The sequence below is a fragment of the Xyrauchen texanus genome, chromosome 22 (genome assembly GCF_025860055.1).
Source record: "Xyrauchen texanus isolate HMW12.3.18 chromosome 22, RBS_HiC_50CHRs, whole genome shotgun sequence".
NCBI lineage: Eukaryota > Metazoa > Chordata > Actinopteri > Cypriniformes > Catostomidae > Xyrauchen > Xyrauchen texanus.
Genome location: NC_068297.1, coordinates 40,702,052 through 40,729,245, shown reverse-complemented (window position 1 = coordinate 40,729,245; position 27,194 = coordinate 40,702,052). Strand labels below are relative to the sequence as shown.

The window sequence follows — 27,194 nt, the reverse complement described above, 5'->3', positions numbered from 1 at the left end:
TCAAATTCTACTACGGCATGAATCGGAAGGTATGAACGTTTCGGAGATTGTAATTACACCGTTTCTAGACACGAATTGCTCTCAGACTGAAGCAGTTTAATTGGAGTCTTCATCTTCCAGCACACATGCTCGGGAGTCGTGCAGAAGCGGAAATGATGCAGCCATAGTAACACGTGGAAGCCCCAGTAACTACGTTTCCATTCAAGGGTTTTTTGCAACAAAGTGTAGGCGCATCCAAAAGTTTACCGTTAAAGCTGATGGAAACGCAAATTAGCGCTAAGATTTCACAAGTGTCGACATAATATTTTTCCATGTAACTCTAGTGCATAAACTCCGTCGATACTTAAAATGTTACGAAAAACTGGTTTGGAAACTATTTTTGTCGAGAAAATTGCATTAACGCAAAAATATAGTCACATGACTTTACCCTAATCGTTAGCCTGTGTTTACCATGACAAGATATACATCCTTGAAAGCCAATTTATTGTAAGTGAAGCATTACTCGCACTGTTATGGATTGGTCTTGATGGCATATCTGCACAGATCAGATGCTGCAAACACATCTGTGTCATGACACTTCCAGGAGTGCCAACACAAATATTTCTGATCATGCGCCTGTCATGAACAAGTGCAAGGAGAACAAATGAATACAAAAAACATTATTTCTATGCACAATGGTTTTAAATAAAAAATAAATACACAATACTAGGAGAAAAGCTTCAGTGTGCTTTTTTTGGACCACTAACAGCCCAATTCTATAAAATTGTTTAGCTTTAGAAAAAATACCAGCAAAATTCCCTGTATTATATAAATTACCAAATGAATAAAGCATTAAATAAAATAAAAAATTAATTGCCAACAAATAAAACAAAACATTTTTTAGACCAATATATGCTTTTACTCAAACTTAAATTGGCTTTACAATGTTCTGTAGGTGAAAGTCGGCTGAATAACATAATCAGAATGTTCTACACTTTTCAGAACTTTTTGTCCAATGCAGAGTTCACTTTAAGAAAACAAGCTTTTGAACATTTTAAAACTTTTAAATGTAACCCTCTTTACCTCGGATCACATTTGCTGAGCTTCTACAGAAAATGTAAATTGCATTGACATTAAATTAATTCTAATTCTATTAATTCTAATTTTTAGATGAAAATCGAGTTCTGTTGGCCGTTAAAAGTTGCTGGAGAAAAATGCGGGACATAATGCAGTTGTGATGCCTTTTGCTTTAGATGATTGTTCAAAATAGTCAATTGAATATCAAGAACGTATCATTTATGTAAACCCTGATATTACACCGCATCAATGTTTCTTTAATAGCTGTGCACACAGTATATACACATCGATGGATGGTCCTTGTACGAAGACTGAAAGTTTCCCCCAATACTTGGTGCAGGTTGCCAGCTTGAACAGGGTCACGACGATCCGCTTTCGGGTCGGAACCGATGACAACCTGTGATGGCGCAACATCAGGACAAATATTACAGTCCTATCAGAAGGACAACATGCTCCCTTTTGATTACAGTTCCTCGTCTTCTGATTGCAATTATTTGTGAAATTAAAAGCTAGATAAAACCGTGCGAAAAGTGGTTGGAATCTAGGTTACTGATGCTATGCACTAGCAAAATGTACCATAGTAGTCTTTGAAAATACCTTGGTGGACCATGTAAAAACCATGGTTAATGACTATTGTAAGTGGTGTGTATGTATATTTTAAATGGCTGATATATAGTGTTATGTTGACACATTTGAATTAATATTAAAAGAAAAATAAATGTTGCAAAAAATTACTGAACTTATTTTCGGATGTAATATTGACAACTTGGTACATTGTGCAAGTTTAACACTTTTGTTTATCAGTCATTAGGACACCGTAATCTGCCGATACCAATAAACTCACTATGGCCAAAAAAAATGAGATGATATATCACGAATGGTACGAATTGTTTATTACCATGTCATACTTGTCGCTGTATTTTGAGGGTATGTTGGCATGGTGGCATTTTGATAGTAATGAACAACTAGTCTAGATCATTAAGCATTTTATTTATGCCATGTCTGGAACTAGGCTACCAAGGGTCATTTCAATATTTGTGTTTGTAGTTTGCTGTTATCATTATTTATTAGTTGAAGTTGAGTTGACACAGACATTTTTTGCCAACATCAACATCAATATTTTTTTTTTTTTTTTTTAAGAATGCCTAAGTTTAGCTATATTGTCTATTCAGGTTAGTACTTGGGTCAATAATGTGACTTTAAAAAATAAAATAAAATTTGGTCAAGATCTATAAAATTATTTAAATACATTACAAATGCAATCCACACAAAACACTTACCGTAATTTCCGGACTATAAGCCGCAACTTTTTTCCCACGCATTGAACCTCGCGGTTTATACAATGACGCGGCTAATATATGGATTTTTCCGCTTTCAAATTTTATAAAAAAAAAAAAATCTATATATATATATATATATATATATATATATATTCTGTGACGTGCTCAGTTTTTCGGCAGCGTGAAGCTTTCATTACACCAATGAAATTGCCGAACGGGTTAAGGTCAAAACAGCTTTTTTTGACTGTTTTACTGTTTAGATTAAATCGAGCGCGCTCAAACTTCCCATCATTCTGATTACGGTAGTAATTTTGTCACCCTCACCATGGCAAAGACATGGAGAAACGCATATGATGCTGCTTTCAAGTTGAAGGCGATTGATCTGGCTGTTGGAAAAGCAAATAGAGCTGCTGCACGGGAGCTTGGTCTTAATGAGTCGATGATAAGACGTTGGAAACAGCAGCGTGAGGAATTGACTCAGTGCAAAAAGACAAAAGCTGAGGCTATTCAACTCCGACACCGAAGGAGATGACTTCAGTGCACAGGACGAGGAAGATAGTGACCAATTACTTTCTTGGTAGGCTACTATTTACTGCAAATGTTTTATTACAAGCCGTGTGTGGCAGCGGGGGCGTGGTCAAGCGCCCGTCCGGGAGAGAAAAGCTGTAAGGGCGCTTACACCTGCGCTAAATTATGTCTAACACCGGTGTCTAATTTCAAGTGCCCTGCTTCACGTGTCCTTGGGAAAACTGTCACACGGGCACCAGTGTGACAGTTTTCAGCAGGGCACTTGACGTTCCAGGTAAGGCTTTTAATGGCCACAGCAATGTTTACAATCAATTTTATAAAGTTTCTCAATTCTTCTATGCGCCAACACTAGACTGACGTGTGTCACTTTCTCAGCTCTGTGGCTGCTGCCTTTTATGCCGCTCTCCCCATGCTTACTGAAATTAGACACGGTGTTAAGACATAATTTAGCGCAGGTGTAAGCGCCCTTACAGCTTTTCTCTCCCGGACGGCGCTTGACCACGCCCGCTGCCACACCGTGTTTCGTTAAAGCCTATTTATTTTTGTTACAAGCCGTGTTTCGTTAAAGCCTGAGTAAAGTTCATTTGTTTCAATGTACCGGTAGGCACCTGCGGCTTATAGACAGGTGCGGCTTATTTATGTTTAAAATTATATTTTATTTAAAAATCAGTGGGTGCGGCTTATATTCAGGTGCGCTCAATAGTCCGGAAATTACGGTACTTGAAGACACCTCTATTAGATGAACATGTTTTTAATTATTCAAAGAAATCTTTTTGTGGCTTAAGTAAAAAAATGTCATGTCGTGTAACCATCCAGGTTAACAGAAATTCTTGGGGGAAAAAGTTGGCATGTATAGTGTATTATAATCTTGAATAATTCTTTTTTTTTTTTTAATGTTTAAATGATTATTTAAAAACACTTGACCACCAAATCAAACGCAGGTGGTTTAATTAACATCTAGGTTTTTCATGTGACAAACTATATAACTGAACCCTGTAGACCAGGGGTCCCCAAAATACTGGCCACAGACACAGTACCCCTCTGAAAGTTTTTGACCCGCCCAAGGAACCATGTCTATCACATGTTTTGACTGCTTTAGTGGCTTTTCATGCCTGTAAGACTGACTATTGCGTGAGCCAATAGCATTCAAGTGTGTGCTGTTGTGGAGCATATCATTGGTTTCACCCGCTGAACCAATACGCCCCTTCACTGAAGTTTGAGTCTGAACGAGAGGAGACCGCTCATTAATGAACCAACTAAATGTACTGATACGTTGTCTGGTAAAATAATGTATGAATCAGTTATCTCATTCATGAACAAGAGGATCTGCTGAACAACTAAACGAGAGGAGTCAAGTCCTTTGTTCAATTCTTCAATCTTGTTTAACAAGAAAAGGGTCTGGATTAATTATGAATACAGTTAAGTGATAATAAACTTAGGCTATTACTATGACATACAAACTTTGAAATTGATAATTATTTTTAGACTAGAATTGTTGTCTTTTTTTTTGTTTTGTATAGCTTGATTTAAAAAGTCAAGCTCAGCAGTTCACAGTATGAAAGATATGCTTTGTTGTCATTTGTGGGTAAAGGCTTAGATGCTTAAACAATCTTCAGTTCTACTAAGTATCTTTGTAGATTTGTTGACAGGCAAAATGTTATAAATGATGGTCACACTTGTTCCATTAGTGTATCGTTTACTCGTTTAAAGCATAGAATACGGACTTTTGGCGGCATCTGCTGGCACAAGTGTAATTTGCAGAAATGGTCGATAAACTAATATGAACAAATCCTTTTGGTGAACATATTCAAAAGACTTAAGTCACTGAGATGAATCAAAATCATCACCACAACTGGATGGAGTACCCATTACAATTTATGTGAGCCAATGGATGGATCCACTGATGTAAGGTGAAGTGTTAAAATGTAACATTTCACACAGATTTGAAGTTTTCTCATTATCCTACAACAGAAAAAACATGTAATGAAAGTTCTGTTGAAATGTCAGGACCTTTCCCCTGCCTCTGTCTTGACATGCACACATCAGCGAACAGAGAGAACATCATAAAGTTCAATTTATGGTACTGAATTCACGATTCTATTAGGGATATGCACGAGTAATCGAGTACTCCATCTGCACAAGCTACTCAAGTGTTAACATCACAACTCCAATATGCAAACATGTTGCAATATGGAATTGAGGACACGCATTTGTGCGGGTCTCCATTAAATGACTTAATTTAAAACAATTTTGTGAAAATGTAACTTCCTTTATGGGGTGGGAAATATGTAAAAAATATTTTAATGATAATCGACTTAAAAATGTCATAATATCCAATTGTAATGGTCAACCCCCCTGCCAAGGGCCGGTGAATATTTTGCTATAATAATTAAATACATTTATTGAAACATGAAAAAAAAAATACCTTTTTAAATTCAAAATGCACTTTAAACAAAATGAAAAAAAGAAATAAAAAAAATATTCTATATAACCACCTCCCTAAATCTCCAGCGGCCCCATTTGCTATCATGCAAGCATTCGTCAATGACAGCAGGTGAAAAATTACCAATAACTTAAAAATTAAGAACTAAAGACTATTATTAAATGAAAATGTAATTATAATAATCATCATAATAAATTAGCCTTATAAATTCCCTTGTGTTCCCAAAATATGCTGCCAAATGTGCTTGTTTTTGTTGCGTTTTGGTAATGCAGTTAATGCTGCCTAAAGAAAATAAAATGGAACTGTAGGTTCAAAGTGAACATGTCTTGAATTACTTTATGATTTAATCACTTTTGTCTTTAATACAAAGATGCCTGTATATATTACTAGACCTGCAGAGTTGCGTTCACAATGTGTAAGAGCGAACTGCTCCGTCACGAGATGATCGGAGATCATGTGCAGCATACTCGTGGACTACGTTATTTTTCCAAACAGTTTTCAGTCGAACGAAACAAACATTTGCGAAAACTGCATCCCGTTGCACGTCTCTGACAGCGAATCAGACAAGAGCAATGACTGCTTTTCTTTTCTTCAAGCGCGTCTGTTTGACTAACTGCACTTGTCACGTGGCACTTCGAGACGTCTTACTGGTTGCCCGCCTGTTGCGGGTAAAGGAGCAAAATTACTCATTGTGCTGGGTGCTGTTTCACACCCTGGGCACACATAAAAAATAACGTTCAGAAAATTCTCTTCAGAAAACAGCTAAGATCAATAGTTATTGGGAAACGAGGCCCAGAACTCTATGCTTGTGCATGTCTAGGAGAAGCATTTTCATTTCACTCGTGAACAGCAGAGCTCACGGAGCATGCATATCAAACCAGACATGCATCTGCAGCCAAAGTTATATAACAAGGCAATACTTGCGTGTTGGTTCTTATTGAATTCTACTGTATTTGTGTTCGGTTCTTGTTGGAGTCAGAGATTTACTTGTGGTAAAGACCAACAGTTTTGTGAAATGGAAAAATAACATGTATACATTTGTAAAACCTATAAAATATCAGTAAAATGTAAGTTATGTGATGGAGAGAAACAACTCTAAGTGCATCAAACAGCACATGCCCTCTTTCAACACACCTGACTTGGCAAACTCGCCACATTAAACTGTATGCTTATTTGTGTCATTTTTCATAGTTTCATCATGAAACACATTATTTACTGACTATAAAGTGACATCTCCGTGCAGAGGCAGTGATCGATAATGAAATTAGTTGACATTGATTTTTATTATCGATAATTATTAAATTTATCGATTCGTATTTGCAACACTAAAGTTTTAAAATAGATTTTAAAAGGATTTCTAATTTAGCCTTATTTTTCAATGACCCATTTAGTTTTTTAAAGTTTCATGTTTTTCTGTTCACTGCTTTATTAGTCCAGTGGTTTAGGGTTGGGCACAAGTACTCGGGTACTCAGACGTGGCAGCAATGATAGATCATGAAAACGGTGATTGATGGTGATCATGCATGATGTGACTTTTCACTTCTAAATCCAGTGACCATTAACCTACAACTAAACACTTAAACTTAATTTTGTGATTGATTACATTGTGATTTTGAGGGGTACATTGATTGTCAGATGTCTCAGAGCAACCATACTGTTATACTGATATATATCGTTACTATAATCAAAGCAGAGTGTAATTAACCGTGTTTTGAACACCTGTCTCTTCAAAACGTTTGCTAAGCACATTTTATTATCATGTAATGTAAGAACTTTGACTCTTAAATGGATATTATTAAATAAAAGTGAATGTCACTGATTGTAAACTTTCCTGCCCTGGACACCGGCATGTTTGCGTGATGTAACACACACCTGCATCTCGACGAAATGGGAATTGAAGATTTCCACGAGTTTCCAAGTTAGAAGTCCGACATAAAATGTCATTCCGTTGGACTTTCCCCAGTTAAAAGGTGGAAATTCAGACTGTCTGAGTTGAATGGAACGCTTCATGAATCATCACAGCAACAACAATACGGAGCATCACGTCTTTCCCCACAGAAGTGAACACTTGTGGACACAAACACACACACCAGCCTTGTGGCAGTGGACTCAAAGCGATGAAGCAGCGCATATACAGCAGACGAGGGTTTCAAGCAGCTAGACAGAGCGCAGCTAAATGGAACAGAATGCAGTGTCATCAAAACTGACCTTCAACTTAACACACATATTAAAAATGTGATGGTTATAGTGTCTCCTGTTAAGGCAACCACGATTTGAAAATACACTGTTTAGCCAGTCACAAAAAAAAACTGGTGAGGGATTACTACGGTATCACGAAGGAAGAACAGACAGATGCGTGTTGTGCACATTCTAGTGTTGTCACGGTACCAAAATTGCAGTAGACAGTAACGATACCAGTAAAAATGTAACTGTTCTCGATAGTGTTGTCTAAAGTACCGACTTCGGTACCAAGTCGATACTGAAATTTAAAAAATGTGACGCTTTGAACGCTGTTAAGCGGAATCGTAAACACCTCTGATTGGCCATTGTGTTCATGCGCTCATCGGATATGTCTGTGATTGGCTACAATGATCAGCGCTTCAAAAACATGTTGTAAGTATACATCAATGACGCTCTTCACAGAGCGCTTGTTTAGATACACACAGGACCGGTCCGCTGATAGACGGCTGCTTGTGCTTTCAAAAGCTCCCACTCCCGTTTTTAAAAAACTTTCAAACTTCCGTGTACTCTCAAACGCTCCCGTGCATTGATCATTGTAGCCAATCCCAGACATATCCGATGAGCGCGTGAACACAATGGCCAATCCGAGGTGTTTACGATTCCGCTCAACAGCGCTCAAAACTTTTGACAACACTAGTTCTCGATACCAATTTCAGTACCACAGCATAAGTATGGTAATATTACAATGTGCTATTGAACACACCCGTTTAAAAAGTGAAATTTCATTGTAAATAATAAATGAAAAGAAATGCATGTTTCCTTCGTGTTTTTCAGTCAAGAATGCATTGCTTAAGTGTTTTCAAGTAGCGCCCTGAAATCAGTTTTATTCTTTACCAAATTATTATTTTTTTTTTCATACAGTTGTATGCGTTTGTCACTATTTCATCAATTTCAGGGCTCAAGCTTATATTTTGAAAGGTGCTTTTATGACGTTTTTTTGCCAAAATCTTCACTTTCTGGTTTGCAACGCTTCTAAGTCACGTCTGAAATCTCATTTCAGTACGCTGTCCTTTGAGTCTGACAAATGTCATATAGGTCATGCATGCATTAGATTAATGGGAAAAAAGGCATCTTGACATCGTCAAATGTATCAGCTATTGGCGATCACTCTGACATCATCGATCCCCGAGATCATCGTCTGTTTGCTAACCCGAATGTGCATTTCTCTCTATAAATTAACAAAATGTTCAGACAGTCTCTTGCTGGGTTTTTCCCGACACATTCAGAATCATTACCGCTTTTGCTGGTGTTGCTGTGGCTCTCTTAGTGTGTGCACTTGTAAAATATATATTTTAAAGGCTCATTAATACAGTTTAGTATTTATCTGTAATGTAGAACAGCGTTAGCAATGTTATTTATAACATTCTCAGACCTGGAACTCAAACCATTTTCTGAATTCCCCCAAAAATATATAAGTAATTAAATTAATATCATAAATGTGCGACGACTAATGGCTTAAATTAATGACTACTCGTCGACTAAGAAAATCTTTGGTTGGGGGCAGACCTAAAAAATTATATAGTTACACCGATCAGCCACATTAAAACCACCTGTCTAATATCATGTAGGTCCACATTGTATCACTAAACTCCACAAGACCTCTGAAGGTGTCCTGTAGTATCTGGCAGCAGATCCTTTAAGTCCTGAAAGTTGCGAGGTGGGGCCTCCATGGATCAGACTGGTTGGTCCAGCATATCTCATAGATGCTCAGTCGGTTTAATATCTGGAGAATTTGAAGCCAAGTCAACACCTTGAACTCTTTGTCATGTTCCTCAAACCATTCCTGAACAATGTTTGCACGGTGCATTATTCTGCTGAAAGAGGCCACTGCCATCATGGAATACCATTGCCATACTGTGTGTTGTGACACCTTTCTATCATGGCCAGCATTGTTTTTCAGCAATTTGTGCTACAGTAGCTCTTCTGTGGTATCAAACCAGACGGTTTAACTTTCACACCCCATGTGCATCAATGAGCCTTAGGCGCCCATAACCCTGTTGCCGGCCCACTGGTTGTCCGTCCTTGGGCCACTTTTGGTAGGTACTAACCACTGCAAACCGGGAACACCCCACAAGACCTGCCATTTTGGAGATGCTCTGACCCAGTCATCTAGCCATCACAATTTTGCCGTTGTTAAAGTCACTCAGATCCTTACGCTTGCCCGTTGTTCCTGCTTCCAACACATGAACTGAATGTTCACTTGCTGCCTATTATATCCCGCCCCTGACAGGTGCCCTTGTAACGAGATAATATTATTCACTTCACTTGTCAATATTTTTAATGTTGTGGTTGTTCAGCGTATCCATTTTATTCCTGGTGGTCTTAATGGGCAAATGGATGTGGGATGAACTTCCACTGGAACTCGTTCTGTAGCATTCGCTAATGTAGACAGCAGTCATTTAGACCCCGGTTATAGCAATATATACAGGTGTAAATGGGGTGCAAAACTAACTATCAGCTTTTTGGCCCCCGATCCAATATTTAAATATCTGCCAATACCGAGTCTTGATCCGATACTTATATTTGCCTAGATAATAGAGCTGCAGACTGTTTTTTGTTTGCTTACAAAAATAACTAAGTAAACAAACTAAAAGATGTCTTCAGCTTAATGCTTTTAACTTGCATTTTTATAAAACTTGCATATAAAATCGACTTCTACTTATAGTAGTAGTATAATATTTTCTCAATGCTTATTTTAACTTTATTGTTCAGGTACAAAAATAAATCACAAATCCACTGATTTCTGTATGGATGAATATAATCTAACATACACTTACAAATGGTTTAAACCGCTTGACTTGAATAGTCACAACAAAACATTTATTCTTTTAAAAAGAAATTCACATTTCCACTTAAAAGTGGCGTAAACCGTTACACTTGAACAGGCCCAAGTTCAACAATATTGAAACTGTTATTATTTGTTCTGTTGTCAATCTCAAAATGCCATTGTGACATACTGACAGCCAGTAAAAATCATGAAAGCATCACACACACCACAGAGATGCATTCAAAAAATAAGAAATATATATTCATAACGAGCTCTAAAACTGCTCCAGTGAGAAATCATTAATATCTATGGTCTGTTTACTGTCTTTGTTTTGCTCTAACACAAATCACTAATTATTAAGCAAATGCATGAAGACGCGGTGTCGTTATTGAAGGTTAAACCGTTATATTTATTAGTGGTATTGTGACCAACATTAATCTGATTTAAACTGGGATGAGTGACTGAGAAATTGACGTCTTTGAAACTGAGCGCTCAAGTTAAAGTGAGTAAAGCTAAAAGCGCTCCTGATCGCTCAAACAGTCTCTCACTCAACACAACGTCTGATTGTCCCGACTCATGTCATGTATTTGCATGTTTATTATTTGTTTTATTTTGTTTTTAAACCTGTTAGCAGTTATCCTCTTCGCTGTGCAACGAGTCCGTATAACTACCGTAACGACTCAAGAAAATGGGCAAATTAATATTCATACACATGTAATTCTTACACATTTTTAAAAACAAATCTGCATATTCATCTCAATTACATCACGTCTGAAAGTTTAAATTCGTAAATGCTTAGAATTGCTAACAACTCAGGCACCATAGGCCATTCTGTCATGCTTCAAGGGCTGAGAAAGCACTCATTCATTAGAGGAGCAGTGTATGTATGATTGCCTGCATGCTGCAAAAAAGATCACTGATTTGGCGGACGATTTGGCGGACGATCGATTGGGACATCTCTATGCAAAAACTTTTGTGATTTTGAAACACAAAAAACACATACGGAGGTAGTCAAAAACACGTTTGAAATACTGTAAAGGATGTCAGGGATACAGGGATGCAGCGAAGCACCACTCATCTGTCAATCAACCGCTGTTAATCAAGCGGTTATCTGTTCATGACTCTGGTGACATGCTTTTGAAAAGCAATAGATAGAATAAAAGCCTTTATTTTTGTCACCCATTATACATAATTTTTTTCTCTCGCATATATAGTGAAACTATTTTTTTCTCGTGGGTCAGAGCGCAGGGACAGCCATAATACGGTGTCCCTGGAGCAGATAGGGTCAAGGGCCATACTCATGGACCCAACTGTAGCATCTTGGCGGTGCTGGGGCTTGAACCCCTGACCTTCTGGTCAGTAACCCAGAACCTTATCCGCTGTGCCGTTTTTATAATTTGAAGTTTATTTATTATTTGTGATTTATATCGGCCACCCTTCCTATGGATATCGGCCATAATAAAAAAAAAAAAAATCTGTTGACCACTAATCGGAACAAGTTATTATTTACACTCGGGGATAGTCCCGATACTGGTATTGGAATCTAATCTGATACTGGGCTCACTTACTATTCAAAAGTCTCTGATACCATCTGATGTATTAATGTAATTTGCGTAAGCTTGCAGTGCACAAATTAAATTCTTGATGTGTTAATATTACACAGAAAAGGCTGCAATTTAATGAAATAAATATAAGCTGCATGTGCACATGCAGTTAGTTGATTAAATCACTGCCTTTAGCAGTTTAAATTCACTCGTAGCAATCTGCACTTCCTCAGCTGTGAAACATGAAGTGGCATTGCTGAGTAAATCGTCAAAATAAGAGTTTAATTTTAATAGACAAAAATATGACATATATCAATATTCTATAGTTCTGTATATGTAATAATAAAATAATTGTATTAAGCAATACCTCACATCTGTGATGCTCTGTTGTGCTGCTCTTTATTTGACCGTTGTATTTTTGTTGTATTATCTAATAGAATGAATAAATAAATAAATCACTTCATATAATAAAATAATGCAATGGTATGTTGGAAATTACTGATAATTGTTCTATTTTCATTTAATGAAAGTTTTTATTTAATTTGTATAGACAACCTTTAATGATAACATTTAATTAAATGTTAAATATGGAATTTGTGAAATAAACTTAATTGTAAAAAATACATAAAATGGATTTCATATTAAAAATCTTCTCCTTAAATATGCAAATAAAAAAAATCTTAGACAGCATTGACATCTTATTTGAGTTATAATAGCTGAAAACAATAAAGTTAGCAGTTCAGTTGATTTTTATTATATATATATATATATATATATATATATATATATATATATATATATATATATATATATATATATATATATATACACCTAAAGGATTATTAGGAACACCTGTTCAATTTCTCATTAATGCAATTATCTAATCAACCAATAACATGGCGGTTGCTTCAGTGCATTTAGGGGTGTGGTCCTGGTCAAGACAATCTCCTGAACTCCAAACTGAATGTCAGAATGGGAAAGAAAGGTGATTTAAGCAATTTTGAGCCTGGCATGGTTGTTGGTGCCAGACGGGCCGGTCTGAGTATTTCACAATCTGCTCAGTTACTGGGATTTTCACACACAACCATTTCTAGGGTTTACAAAGAATGGTGTGAAAACGGAAAAACATCCAGTATGCGGCAGTCCTGTGGGCGAAAATGCCTTGTTGAGCTAGAGGTCGGAGGAGAATGGGCCGACTGATTCAAGCTGATAGAAGAGCAACTTTGCCTGAAATAACCACTCGTTACAACCGAGGTATGCAGCAAAGCATTTGTGAAGCCACAACACGCACAACCTTGAGGCGGATGGGCTACAACAGCAGAAGACCCCACCGGGTACCACTCATCTCCACTACAAATAGGAAAAAGAGGCTACAATTTGCAAGAGCTCACCAAAATTGGACAGTTGAAGACTGGAAAACTGGATTTCTGTTGAGACATTCAGATGGTAGAGTCAGAATTTGGCGTAAACAGAATGAGAACATGGATCCATCATGCCTTGTTACCACTGTGCAGGCTGGTGGTGGTGGTGTAATGGTGTGGGGGATGTTTTCTTGGCACACTTTAGGCCCCTTAGTGCCAATTGGGCATCGTTTAAATGCCACGGCCTACCTGAGCATTGTTTCTGACCATGTCCATCCCTTTATGGCCACCATGTACCCATCCTCTGATGGCTACTTCCAGCAGGATAATGCACCATGTCACAAAGCTCGAATCATTTCAAATTGGTTTCTTGAACATGACAATGAGTTCACTGTACTAAAATGGCCCCCACAGTCACCAGATCTCAACCCAATAGAGCATCTTTGGGATGTGGTGGAACGGGAGCTTTGTGCCCTGGATGTGCATCCCACAAATCTCCATCAACTGCAAGATGCTATCCTATCAATATGGGCCAACATTTCTAAAGAATGCTTTCAGCACCTTGTTGAATCAATGCCACGTAGAATTAAGGCAGTTCTGAAGGCGAAAGGGGGTCAAACACAGTATTAGTATGGTGTTCCTAATAATCCTTTAGGTGAGTGTGTGTGTGTGTGTGTGTATATATATATATATATGCGCTCATCCTCCAAAAAATGGTATCGGGACATCCCTATTAACATTAAGTTATTAAATAATTCACATTCTTACTGAACAAATCCTAAATGAAAATACACTGAACTATATTTCAAGAGGAAAATGCCAATACTTGCATTTCTTAGGTGTGTTAATTTAAATGATATTTAACAGCACATATTCTGATGCATCCACGTGCTTTTTTCGGTATTACCATTGAAAGAGTTAGTTCACCCAAAAATGAAAATGATCCCATAATTTACTCCCCCTCAAGCCATCCTAGTTGTATATGACTTTATTCTTTCAGCCAATCACGATCAGAGTTATATTAAAAAATATCCTGGCTCTTCCAAACTTTATAATGGGAGTTAATGTTACCTTTAGATTTTGAAGCCCAAAAAAGCACAACTATCCATCAGAAAAGTAATCCATACGTCCTTTTGAAGTGAAGTGATGCGTTATTGTAAGAAAAATATCCATATTTATAACTTGATAAACTGTAATCTCTGGCTTCCGGTAACAGTCATCCACACATTCAAGAGAGAGTCGAGTTCCCACGTATGACGTAGGTGTAGCGTAAGAGAAGTGAGAAGCAAACACGGAAGCGCAGAGGACAGAGCTAAACAAAACCTCGGTCATGAATTAGAAGACGACAACAAGGATTTCTAAAGAAAAATGTTGGAGGATTTCGATATAAGAGAAGAGGAGATTGAGTGTTTTACCCAGCCCTATTTGTTTGAACCGGAGTACACCGACCAGGTACTCTCAGAGTTGGAGGCTGCAGCAGTGGCACAAAGAACTGGTAGATGGAGAGTACGGGAGACATGGTGGTGCTCATGCGTGAAATGTCAGGTAATGCCAACAAAGGCTGAGCGTGTTTACTCTCATGAATGAACGATTGGAATGACTGGATAGATGCACGAACGCACCATTTTAAGACTAATACAAATCTACAGTAAAGCTAAAACAGCTCACTACTTTTCGCCCTTTTCCTTTGCTTCCGCGTTCGTCACTTCTCACTTACTCTTCTCAGCTTAAGCTACACCTATGTTATATGCCGGAACTCGACTCTCTCAGAAACGTGCGGACGGCCGTTACCGAAAGCCTGTGATTATAGTTTATAAAGATATGGATTTTTTTCTTGCACAAACGCTTCGCTTCAGAAGGCCTTTTTTTAAACCCCCTGTGGCCATAAGGATTACTTTTCTGATGGATCAATGTGCCTTTTTGGGCTTCAATATCTAAGGTACCATTCACTCCCATAATAAAGATGGAAAGAGCGAGGATATCTTTTAATATAACTCCAATTGTGTTTGACTGAAAGAAGAAAGTCATATACATCTAGGATGGCTTTAATTATGGGATAATTTTAGTTTTTGGGAGAACTAACCCTTTAACGATTAATTGATCATTAAATTCCACAACAATCGATTATAAAAATATCAAACAAATGACATCCTTGCTCAGGACGGTTAGACCACTTAACATTTTTTACTTATAGCCCAAGAAAGAAAAAAAGAACTATTTCAAACTCATAGAATAGATGTTTTTACCCAGTTGTGGTTGTGGTGGATTAACTTGGCTCTTTATGTCTGCACAGATCACAAAGACATGGCCACAGAGCATATAAATGGAAATGGTATGGATGAACCGGTGGATTCTTCGACTGCAATTACTCATTCAGAGCACTTCCAGACACTACTAGATGCGGGCTTACCGAGAAAAGTCGCTGTCAAGCTAGATGAAATTTACATTGCAGGTAAGACATGCATCATATACTCACTATATGATTGCATGTACTGTGGCATGCGTTAATGGTTATTGATCCGAATAATAGCTTTTTCATAACTGCCTACGATTATTTTTAAGTGACTTCACCAATATTATGCTGGGAATTGATACTGATTTCCTGATTCGATTCAGATTCACAAGCTCTCGATTCAATATCAACTCTATTCGATATAGATTCATAATGGTAACGGATAAAATTTCCTTAGGACTGGGCAATAGGACAATGTTATTGGATATCGACTAAGTCTTGCAAAGATCTCGATGTCGATTGCGACACTCATTGACAGACGATGATCGACAATATCAGGAAATGGCAAAACTATGGATCTGGGAAGTTGGCAAATATAATAAAACTGTAGCTCAGGGTGTGAAAATGGCATTTGCAACTGCCAAATGCGACGAGGCTGAATCCAGTTCTCAAGCTCCTCATCTAAATGTATTTCATGCACTAGTAATTTTGCTCCTCTTCCCGCAACAGGCGGGCGACTTTTAAGACCTCTCTGAGTGACACATGACCAGAAATGTTGTTAGTCACAAAGACGTGCTTGAAGAAACTTATATTTTTAAGAACGGACAAAAGGCAGTCAATGCTTGTGTCTGATTTGCTGTTTATTCAGAGGTGTGCACCACAGCCTTTCTTGTGGAACAAGCACACGCAAAGAGTTTTTGTATTTATTTATTTATTTTTTTTCATTTTTTTTCTCTCCATTGTCTGAAAACTGTTAGCAAGAATAAAGTCATCTATGAGAATGTTGCAAATGATCTCCAATTATCTCAGGAGGTGTTGAGAGTTTCAGGGCTTAAAGTATTCCGGCACCGTGCCGGATCTCCGGCGTGCGGCCGTGAGGGGGGAAAAAAAAAATATATATTTGGGAACCTGCGCACGCGGTTTAATATTTTCTAGTCAATTTATTTCACCTACCAATCATATGAGAGGAACGCAGCTCTAACTAACGTTACAAGCCTATCACAAGCAGAGAAGGGCGGGTCCTGGCAACACAGTATGATTGACACCCATACTAGAGGTCGACCGATATTGTTTTTTTCAGGCCGATGCCGATCTTTTGAAATCCGGGTCGGCCGATTAATGCTGCCGATTTATTTTGGCCGATATGTGCTTGTTTTTAACCTCTTATTTGAACCTTTTATTTGAAAGATAAAATGTAACACAAATAATTACTTAAGATAGACAAAATTTCTCAAATACATTTATTGAACACTTGACCAATCTGCACTTGTACACTTAAATTAAAATTGTATAATGTAAAAACATATTGTATAAATAATGTATAACAAATATATTAAATAAACAAAGCAGGTGTTACGAACTGCTCCGAGACACGAAGGTTGAGATCCAAATGCAGCTTTAATTAAGGGGCAATCCAGACATGTAATCCAATATTCAGAGCATCCAAGAGAAGCACAGGCATAACTAGGGATGGGTATCGGTAAGGTTTTAATGGTATTACTATCTTACCGATACTGCTTATCGATCCGGTACTTCAATGGTATTCTTAACGGTTCTTTTTGTTATATATATATATATATATATATATATAACACAAATATAAACGTTATGTAGGCACAGTGATTTAATTTCAGGAAGGTCTACTAACATTACTGTTCAGGTGTGGTCTAAAAAGAAATCTAATAAAGTAATCAATTGTAAAATAACACTGCATAGTTTATCATATATTAATGCTTATTAAAGCAGAAGTTATTCATTCAAGAGCTGTAAGTGATTTTCTCTTTGCCTTTTGTTGTTTGATTTGCAGTAATGGCTCAATCGTCACATGTTTAATAGACAGCTTCCCCTTTAAGACCGAGTTCAGATCTAATAGGCTCCTGATGCAGCATATTTTCTCCCCAACTATTTCCATAACTACGTCCATTTAAGACATAAACTGTGTTTAAGTGAATCTCCAAGCCAGTCGTTTTGACATATTTTTGTGTATAGTTGATCGTTTAGACACGGACATGAAACCCAAAGTAGTCTATACTTTGCTTGTCTCTTAGCGGTGTGTATTGGAGCGCGCACCGCCTTGGGAACGGTATCTCTTGCGCTCTTTTTATTATTAAACGCGTCCCGCAATTTAGCAACAGTAGCTAGACTGCATTTTACAACAATCACCGATCGTGCTGATTCTGACGTTAAGTTTGAGTTTTAGGGAGAAATGTCAGTGCACCGCTGTGAAGGGAAGGATGTTGTGCTAGACAGAATGCGGCTTATGTATAAATATTCATTTTATAATCTTTGGAAGGCAAAATCTAAAATAAAATCAGACTAATATCACATATCTAAACCAGGCTACGTTTGAAAGTTTAGTTCTGTCACTCATTTAGCTGGGCTGTGTTGTGCTCGCTGTGCGCGAGATCTCTCTCTCTCTGTCTCTCTCTCTCTCTCTCTCTGTCTCTCTCTCTCTCTCTCTCTCTCTCTCTCTCTCTCTCTCTGTCTCTCTCTCTGTCTGTCTCTTTCTCTCTCTCTCTGCGAATAGCTAAATTGCATCACAGACAAATGGTTTCATATTATTATATATAGAAATGGCTGGCGAGATAAAATAACTTTCTCTTTATAGCAATAATAAATGTATTTTCTTAATTTCTCCAGTACCGACAGCAGAACCGATAATGTCTGAGCTTACCAAAGCCAGTCCTTCACTAGCCTATAGTGCGTTGGTATATTTTTATTACTTATTTATCTGCATTGAGTGACAACCCTCTCAAATATCAGACATACAAACAGAACAAATAAAAGTCTCAGATTCACTGTCTGTAATTGCAAAATTCTTGCTTCCTTATTGTGACATGATAGCAACCCTTCTGCTGTGATAATGCAACTTCAACTACGCTATCAATATCCAAAGTAGCCGAACGTCATGTCGCGTTTTTTTCTTGAAGTTGGCAGTAACATATCAAAAGTTTTTAATTAAATCTAAAGAAGTTATACAAATTTAACCCTTACTGTTTTCTCCAAGGAACTTAGCTCCTTCCTTAGGCACTGGATGAGGTCTGTTCACTCTGCTGGAAAATGACTCTAGGGGCAGCATGCGTCAAACACTTGTTCCACAACAACACTAGGCTGCCCACAGATGCGCCTGCCTAATAATCGGCTTGATATGCGTGGATATTGGCCGATGCCGATTATGTAAAAAATGCAAAAAATCGGCCGATTAATTGGTCGACCTCTAACCTATACGTCAATATCACGTTAGCATTGTCGGTGAAATGGAGCGCAAGTTTATGAAGCCTGGGGATGATGTCCTAGCAATAGATAAAGGACTCAAAAATAAATTGTGCTGGGCGTGGACTGAAGCAAGTAGAGATGGCGAGCCTTTTGGCAGTTGGTGCCAGAAACTGAGAGAGCCCGATTTGCTTGAGGAAGCTACTGTATGCCAGCAGCGGTAAGAAAGTGCTTGCTCGTCATGATTTAGACTCCGGTCATAGAGCCGCTGCCCGTGCACTCAAACTTACCACGACGTTGCCGGAGAACGTTTTTGCCTAGCAGAAGACAAAAAAGCGTTAACTAGCCTGTCGGTTTCAAATCAACATGCGCGTTACATGAGCACTCCATCTTCTGGTCCAAATGTCTTAAAAAGAACGAGTTTGCAGGACTTTGCTTACAACCCGGAAAAAAAGAAAAAATAAGTGATAATGGCCTTGATTTTCACTTCTAATCTTCAGTTTAGCAGTTCAGTTCTTTAGCACTTTGAGCACTTGTTATTGTTCAGAAGAAAACACTTTATTTGACATAGTACTTTTAAATAAATGGTGCAAAGCATAATCATTGAAGAGAAGTGAATCGGTCCATCTCAGTCTACCAGTTTAAGCACTTTAAGCTCTTGTTACTGTATTTTTGTTATTATCGTCAATATTTGAAGAAGTCTGTCTGTGCAGTTTCTCTCCAAACCCCCAACCCCCCCAAAAAAGGTTCAGGCTTAGGATTTTTTTTCACTTTAACCCCTGGAGTTTATTTTGCTTTATTTCCACACGGTTAACATGCATTGTGAATGCAACTCTACAGTAGTGCCTGACCAATGTATCGGTGGGCCGATATTAGCCTTTCACTGATATAATGGTATCGCCTTATAGGTTTACGATATGCGCAGATATTAAAACTTTTTTCAGAACATATAATGCAGAAAACAATGCTCTACAGACAGGGTGGATTGGAGCGGTGTGGTGTCTTAGCATTAAGTTGCTAACTACTTTGTTTACTTAACTTTAACAGTATGTATTTCACAATGACCCCATTATTTTCCCTTTTCAATATAAATAATATAACGTTAACTCTGTCCCTGACAACCATTTCACTCATGTTTATCATGTTAGCCAGCTATAGGTTGTCAGTGCAGTCAGTAATGTAACAGATTGAAAGGTAAACATTAGAGCATCTCTTTGCAGCTCTGCAGTCAACGGTGCAGTGGTGGATTGTGTCAGAGTGTTGATTTCATGCTACGCTGTTACCTAGTTGGTGAGCTGCAATGGTGGAAAGTAAATAAAGTTCATCTTTTACTCTCAGTGACTACGAGCTTATAGCTAACTAGCTAACCACGTAGTTACTTTCATTGCTTGTCAGCTGAGTTGAAGCTAATGTGTAAACATGTATTCACCAATCTGTTTTGTTCAGGAGTCGCAGTTTGGTACCCCCTTAAACTGAACAATTCCAGTCGTTGCATTTAAATAATGTAATATTTATAGGTCTTGTTTTCCACCCACCGTTGAAAGTTTCCCCTGAACTTGTATAGCAGAATATTATATAAAACCGCTGCTGCTGTTTATCTCTTTGTCTCGGCTGATTTAAATGCTTCTTGTTTTACAACCTGACACTAATTGACTGGCAGTGTTAAAAAGTTAGCATTTGACTGATACTAAACATACAGTACTGATGTTTATTTAGCTATTTATTGTATTTGTATGTATTTTCTCAGTGTTCATTTCTAGAATTTGTTGACAAGGTATAATAATTAGGGCTGTGGATTTAACGCGTTAATTCAGTGCGATTAATTTGACTTAATTTGACTAAAAATAACGCGTCAAAACAATTTACGGCATAATTGCAATGCTCCTGACCGTCATATGGAAGATTCCTGAGAAATGCAAGCTTGTAGTACCACCTGTTTACTCCAGAGGGCAATAAGTTAAACTTCAGCTGTTTGACTGCGCAGTTTATTCAGAGAAGAAAAACACGCTCGCAGCAGAACAACACAAACATGCGTTGCGTTCAAAACATTTGATGGAGTGCAAATCAGAACTAAGTGATCTCAAGATGTGTTCTAAGTATTAAACTATTTAACTTGACACGGTGACCTAAAAATTTAATGTTTATGACGCAACGCACCCGAGACACTACACAAGCATGTCTGACGCAGCTGTTCATTGACGAGTCCTTAAACAAGCCCTCATAATAAATCTCCAACTAAATGACAAATTCACTTGTGAAATGGATTGCTGTGAACTGTGTGCCAATGATTGATTTATGATCAATAATATGGTTGTAAACAATACATTGTATTCTAAAGCCACTTTTTGTATTGACTTATTAATGATGAACTCTTCTGCCACACAATGTAATGCATTTTAATTATCTGAATATTTTTTTATTTTATATTTTTCTATATAGATAGATAATAAAAATAACTATGTATCATCATTTCATCATTGTATATTGAATTATATTTATATGAGGGGCTTTCTCAGCAAATATTTGTGTATGCGATTAATCGGGACACCATGTAATTAATTTGATTTAAACATTTTAATCGATTGACCGATCTAATAATATCAAATATTCTTTGATAATATTTAAGCAGCCTGAGTACCTTTTGTATAGTCATATCAGTGCAAAATCAGCGAACAATCCACATAGAAGAGGTCTGTTTTCATTCCAGCTCAAAAATGAACTATATTGGTCACCATATCGGTAATCTGTGAATTTCCCCCCTCTAAAATCGGTATCGGTCTCAAAAATCCCATATCGGTCGGGCTCTACTCTGCAGGTTAATATATATATATATCTTTGTATTAAAGAATCAAAGATGATGGTGATTTAAATCTTAAAGTAATACAAGACACGTTCACCTTGAACCTAAAATTTATTAGTCTTATTTATTATGATTATTATTGTCTTAACATTTATAATTGTATTTAGTTCTTAATCTTTAGACTATTAGTTATTTTCCATGTGTTGTCATTGACTGATGCTTGTGTGATGGGAAATGGAGTTGATGGAGACGGTAAATGTTTGCAATTGGGGAGATGGTTAAATAAGATTTGATTGATCTCTTCGTTATTTTATTGCTTTTTTTCCATTTAGTTTAATGTGCAATTTGAATTTTGATATGTCTTTTTGTTTGTTTTTCATGTTTCAATAAATTAAATTTTTAAAGCAAAAAATTAATTCCAACCCTCAGCAGGGGGTTGACGATATAATCGCATATTGCAGTGTTTTATTTTTTTATGGTTTATCAATAAATTTTTTTTACACATCTCCCAGCCCTAGATACAATGTTGATTTTGCTTGCATATGAAATAAATCTTCTCTCATCTAGTGTTGTTAATTGTAAACTGAACTTCTTGCCCTTTAAGGTGCAATTCTAAAAGATAAATTCTACAAACTAGGCTTTTATCAGGGGTGCCCACACTTTTTTGTGTGACGATCTTTTGAATGACCAACTAAAAAAAACAGTTTCATTTAAATAAGAAAATGCTTGTTGGGACTACTGCATGTATCCCTACATGGAATTCATCTTCTAATTAATAAAAAAAGATATAATAATGTTCAATGTTGATATCATTCAGTTTTAACACTAAACCCAAAACACCTACAGCACAATAGATTACAATAGCCAGGTCATTTACCTTATTCTGATGACGAGTAAATATTGACCAGGCGAGGTTTTGTTTATTCAGTTGCCATGACAACTAGGTTTGCGCATACGCGCCTTCCAAGGACTTCTGAGAACAGAGCGCGAAATTTCGATGCTACTGCCCTGATTAGGCAAAACTGTCTGATTCCATTCAGTTTTGCCTAATCCAGGCAGTAGTATCGCAATTTCGCGCTAACCTAGTTGTCATGGCAACTGAATAAACACAACCTCGTCTGGTCAAGTGCAAGTCAGACAGAAACTAAAAGAAGGAAAGACATTTTATTTTTATTAAAATTGAACGAAAGTACATTTACATTTTGTGCGATCTACCAGCATTGCCTTTGCGATCAACTGGTAGATCGCGATCGACGTATTGGGCACCCCTGGAATATAATATTTAATTCGTTTTTCACCATATTGGTCAATAAAAAAAAAATCCAAAATCTGTATTGTCAATAGAAATCTTAAAATTGCGCATATACTATATTTTTTTTGTTGCATGTTTATTTACATGCATTAATTTGTAGCTTTTACAAATTGCATTAGTGCTGCAACAATTAATAGATAAAATTGATTATAGAAAATTAAAATCATAGATAACGAATTTCATTCAGTTTAAATTTAATCAATTGTGCAGCTTTCATGGATTTTAAACTGACGTCTCAGAAGTCAAAGTTTGCCGTTTTTAGATGGTTTCTCCTCATGTAAGCGCATTAAATATTATGAGCAATGGGGATGTGACTTTTCAGCTCGAGTGAATCTGCTCTACGTTTACAGATGATTGTACTACAATTGAAGTCAGAGGTTTACATACACTTAGGAAGTCATTCAAACTAATTTAACCACTTCACAGATTTTATATTAGAAAACTACAGTTTTGGCAAATCATTTATGACATTTACTTCATGCATGACAAGTAATTTTTCCAACAATTGTTTACAGACAATTAATTAAAAGTGAAACAATCTATCACAATTCTAAGTTAATAAACTAAGTTAACTGCATTTTAAGCAGCTTGGAAAATTCCAGAAAATGATGTCAAGCCTTTAGACAATTAGCTTCTTATAGAAGACGTACTGAATTGGAGTTGTAACTGTGGATGTATTTTAAGGCCTACCTTCAAACTCTGTGTCTCTTTGCATGACATCGTGTGAAAATCAAAAGAACTCATTCTGAGTTCTATGAGATTAATGTTGTTTGATGCGAAAATTGCAAAACAATCCCAGAACAACAGCAAAGGACCTGGTGAAGATGCTGGAGGAAACAGATAGACAAGTATCTATATCCACAGTAAAACAAGTCCTATATCAACATAACCTGAAATTATGCTTTGTAAGGAAGGAGCCTCTCCTTACGAAGATCTTACTTTCTGGAGAAATGTCCTCTGGTCTGATGAAACAAAAATGTAACCGTTTGGCCATAATGACCATTGTTATGTTTGGAGGGAAAAGGGTGAGGCTTGCAAGCTGAAGAACACATCCCAGTCATGAAGCTTTGCTGCAGGAGGGAATGGTGTACTTCACAAAATAAATTGCATCATGAGGAAGGAAAATTATGTGGATATATTGTAGCAACCTCTCAAGACATCAGCCAGGAAGTTAAAGCTCACTCACAAATGAGCCACTGGGAATGTGATGAAAGAAATTAAAGCTGAAATAAATCATTCTCTACTATTATTCTGACATTTAACATTTTTAAAATAAGGTGTATGTAAACTACTGACTTCAACTGTATATAATGCTGAACAATATGTATAATAATGCGAAGAGTCTTGACATTTGATTGTCCTGATAATCCCAAATTGAATGTCTGATTTCACCAGTAAATTTATGGTATGGCAAATATTACTTAACTGGAGTCCAACTTTTCATGATTCAGGCTTTGTTCAATTTTTTTGTAGAATTGAGTTCAGTACCATAAATGTCCTTACAGCCTTTTTAAAATCCTTGTTCAGGTCACATTTAAATAAAACACAGGAAACAAAATGTAGTTTTTAAATCTGATTAATCAAATAAATAAGATTAATTGATTATCAAAATAATTGTTAGTTGCAGCTCCAGTTTATATTAGTATGTAGAAAAAGCACTAAATCAGTCTCTAAGGTTAGTGCAAGTGATTTATTCACTTTGTAGAGAGCAAGTGATTTATTCACTTTGTAGAGAGCAAGTGATTTATTCACTTTGGGTGCTACTCTGTACCAAATGGCATCATTGATTGGTATTGGTATGATATTAACAAACTGATAACTGTCTGAATTTTGGTTAAAAAACTAAAAACAATTGCCTAATATAATACAGTTCTGATGCCTTCTCTGTGTCTGGTGTTAGAGCAAGTGTGCTGCCAAATGTGCACATGCTTGACAATGACAGCTGCTGGACATGATTAGATGATGAGTGCTTGTAAAGCGTTGTTTACATGAGATGCAGTGAATGGCTCTGCTCGACTGTGTCAAATTGCACATGACATCAGCTGAGGAAAGTGCTGCAGAGTAGACCTGAGAATGTCAGGATTTTAAAACTGCATTGATAATTCTCAGTAAAGTGAACTCTAAAGGTGGTTTTTGTATCTTGCAGGTCTCGTTTCACACAGTGATCTTGATGATCGGGCAATTGAAGCACTTAAAGAGTTCAATGAAGAGGGCGCGCTGCAAGTTCTCCTGCAGTTTAAAGACAGTGACCTCTCACACGTTCAAGTATGTATGAGACTAGCAAAACCAAGATGGATTTGAGTGTTCCATAGTTTATGTATCTTTTGTCTTTTGTATTTTCATTATTGTTGAACAATGTCATGTTAGAAATTTCCTACAACAATGGATACATTTAAATGTAATAGCTAAGAATGAATTGAAAAGAGTTATCTACATTTGAGATGATTTGTAAGGTTTATGACTAGTAGACCTGTTGGTAAACAATTAAATCTGTAGTAATCAGTCATCTAAGTATTTCTAATGAATTGATTGTTTTAATTTTCAGCCCACTCTGTATGTAGAGCACATGATCACACATGCTCGCCTGTCATTCATGTTTTGAACAGAATAAAAGTGCCTTTCTGTGTGGAGTGATGAAGACTTACAGACAGAGGGAGAAGCAGGGGACCAAAGTGTCAGATTCCACTAAAGGACCAGATGAAGCCAAAATCAAAGTATGTTTGGTAGAGGGAGTTATGAGTTGTGTTCTACATTTGTCAATTGAGAAGTCTGAATGTAGCTGTTAAAGTGCACCTGTTATGGTTTTAGAAATGTCTTTGTTTTAAAGGTTCATACAAAATATTTACATGCATCCAAGGTCAAAAACACTTTAATTTGCTCATAATTTTTCCCAGTGTAAAAACGACTCATTCAATTATCGTTCTAAAAGATTCATTCTAAACTCCTCCTTTCAGAGAGCCTGCTCTGATTGGTTAGATGTCCTAGTCTGTTGTGATTGGTCTAACGTGCATTACAATGCGTGTTTGAAAGGAAATGGCCACTACCATATCTGTGTTTGAGCTCCGTCTGGAAAAAGTTTTACTTAAATTTGAGCCTGAGTCTGATAGTGATACATCTGATAGTGATACACCGAACCACCATTGCAAGCACAACGAGAACGGGACGTTTCTCAGTGGTAATTTTATATGTAGTTTGACAACGTGAGTTAGCCGGTTAGCAGAGGCTAACATCTAACAGGCTAACAGCGTGCACAGACCATGCATGTACATGTAAACAGACCAGAGGTGGGTTTTTTGTTACCAGATTACGTATGTTAGTACAGGAAGTCAGTCTGGTATTACTAACGACTCATTTCAGGTGTTTGGAGTCTGTTATTTTTTGGGGGGTCAAATCTATTTGTCGTGCACTTTGATTTTTGAAACTCTGCAGACTTTTTACATTCAACAAACAGCTATATCACACACTACATTAAAGGTAATATTTGAAAAACCATAATGGGTGCTATTTAAACCATTTATCTGTCCTTTGTCTATCATACTTTAGTTGTTCTTTCTGTTGCTTTACCATTCTGCCTGTTGTTCCTACAATCTATAAACACAATAAGAGCAAATGAAACACAATTTGCTGAATTTAAGTGTTAACTCAATTTGACCCAATTTACACCTGGTATTAAGATCATTTTTTGTGATCCAATCACATGTGGTCACACTGAATAGAACCTATTACATTTAGAGTATATATTTATGTAATTTAATCACAGCATTTGGATTTTAATCTCCACTCCGCTTTATTTATATCGCATTTAAAACAAGAGTTGACCAAAGTGCTTCACAGTGATGAGATTTAAAACATAACATTTAAAAATGTCCAAATACACAAACGCACCAAAACTGTGTCCTACATGTCATTTGTCAGACTCAAAGGCCAGAGTAAAGAGACGAGATTTCAGATGTGACTTAAGTCTTCAATGATTGAACTGTTTTTATGGAAAAGTGAAGCTTCTGGCGAAAAACTCATGTCATAATAAAAACACGATTAAAAAAAATCTAGATGCCTGAAATTGAAGAGATTGTGACAAATATATTAAAACTGTATAGTAAAATATAATATACACTGTAATAATGGTCGTAATAATAATGGTAGTAATAATAAAGCAATGTATCAAAAGCAAGTCTGCTGTTGAATGAAAGTTGTCAC

At 36.8% G+C, this 27,194-nt stretch overlaps 1 protein-coding gene across 3 annotated transcripts in view; it reads left to right on the top strand.

Moving 5' to 3' along the window:
* Positions 1-27,194, top strand: part of LOC127662673 (heterogeneous nuclear ribonucleoprotein Q-like) — a 53,816-nt gene that overhangs the window by 854 nt on the left and 25,768 nt on the right. For 2 of the 3 annotated variants that reach the window (XM_052153968.1, XM_052153970.1), the window contains exons 2-4: positions 15,514-15,672; positions 25,144-25,262; positions 25,604-25,711. In XM_052153968.1, the coding sequence (XP_052009928.1) occupies positions 15,525-15,672; positions 25,144-25,262; positions 25,604-25,711 (375 nt within the window). In that variant the 5' untranslated portion in view covers positions 15,514-15,524. The remainder of the gene's footprint in view (positions 1-15,513; positions 15,673-25,143; positions 25,263-25,603; positions 25,712-27,194) is intronic. The other variant, XM_052153971.1, reaches the window with a different exon arrangement.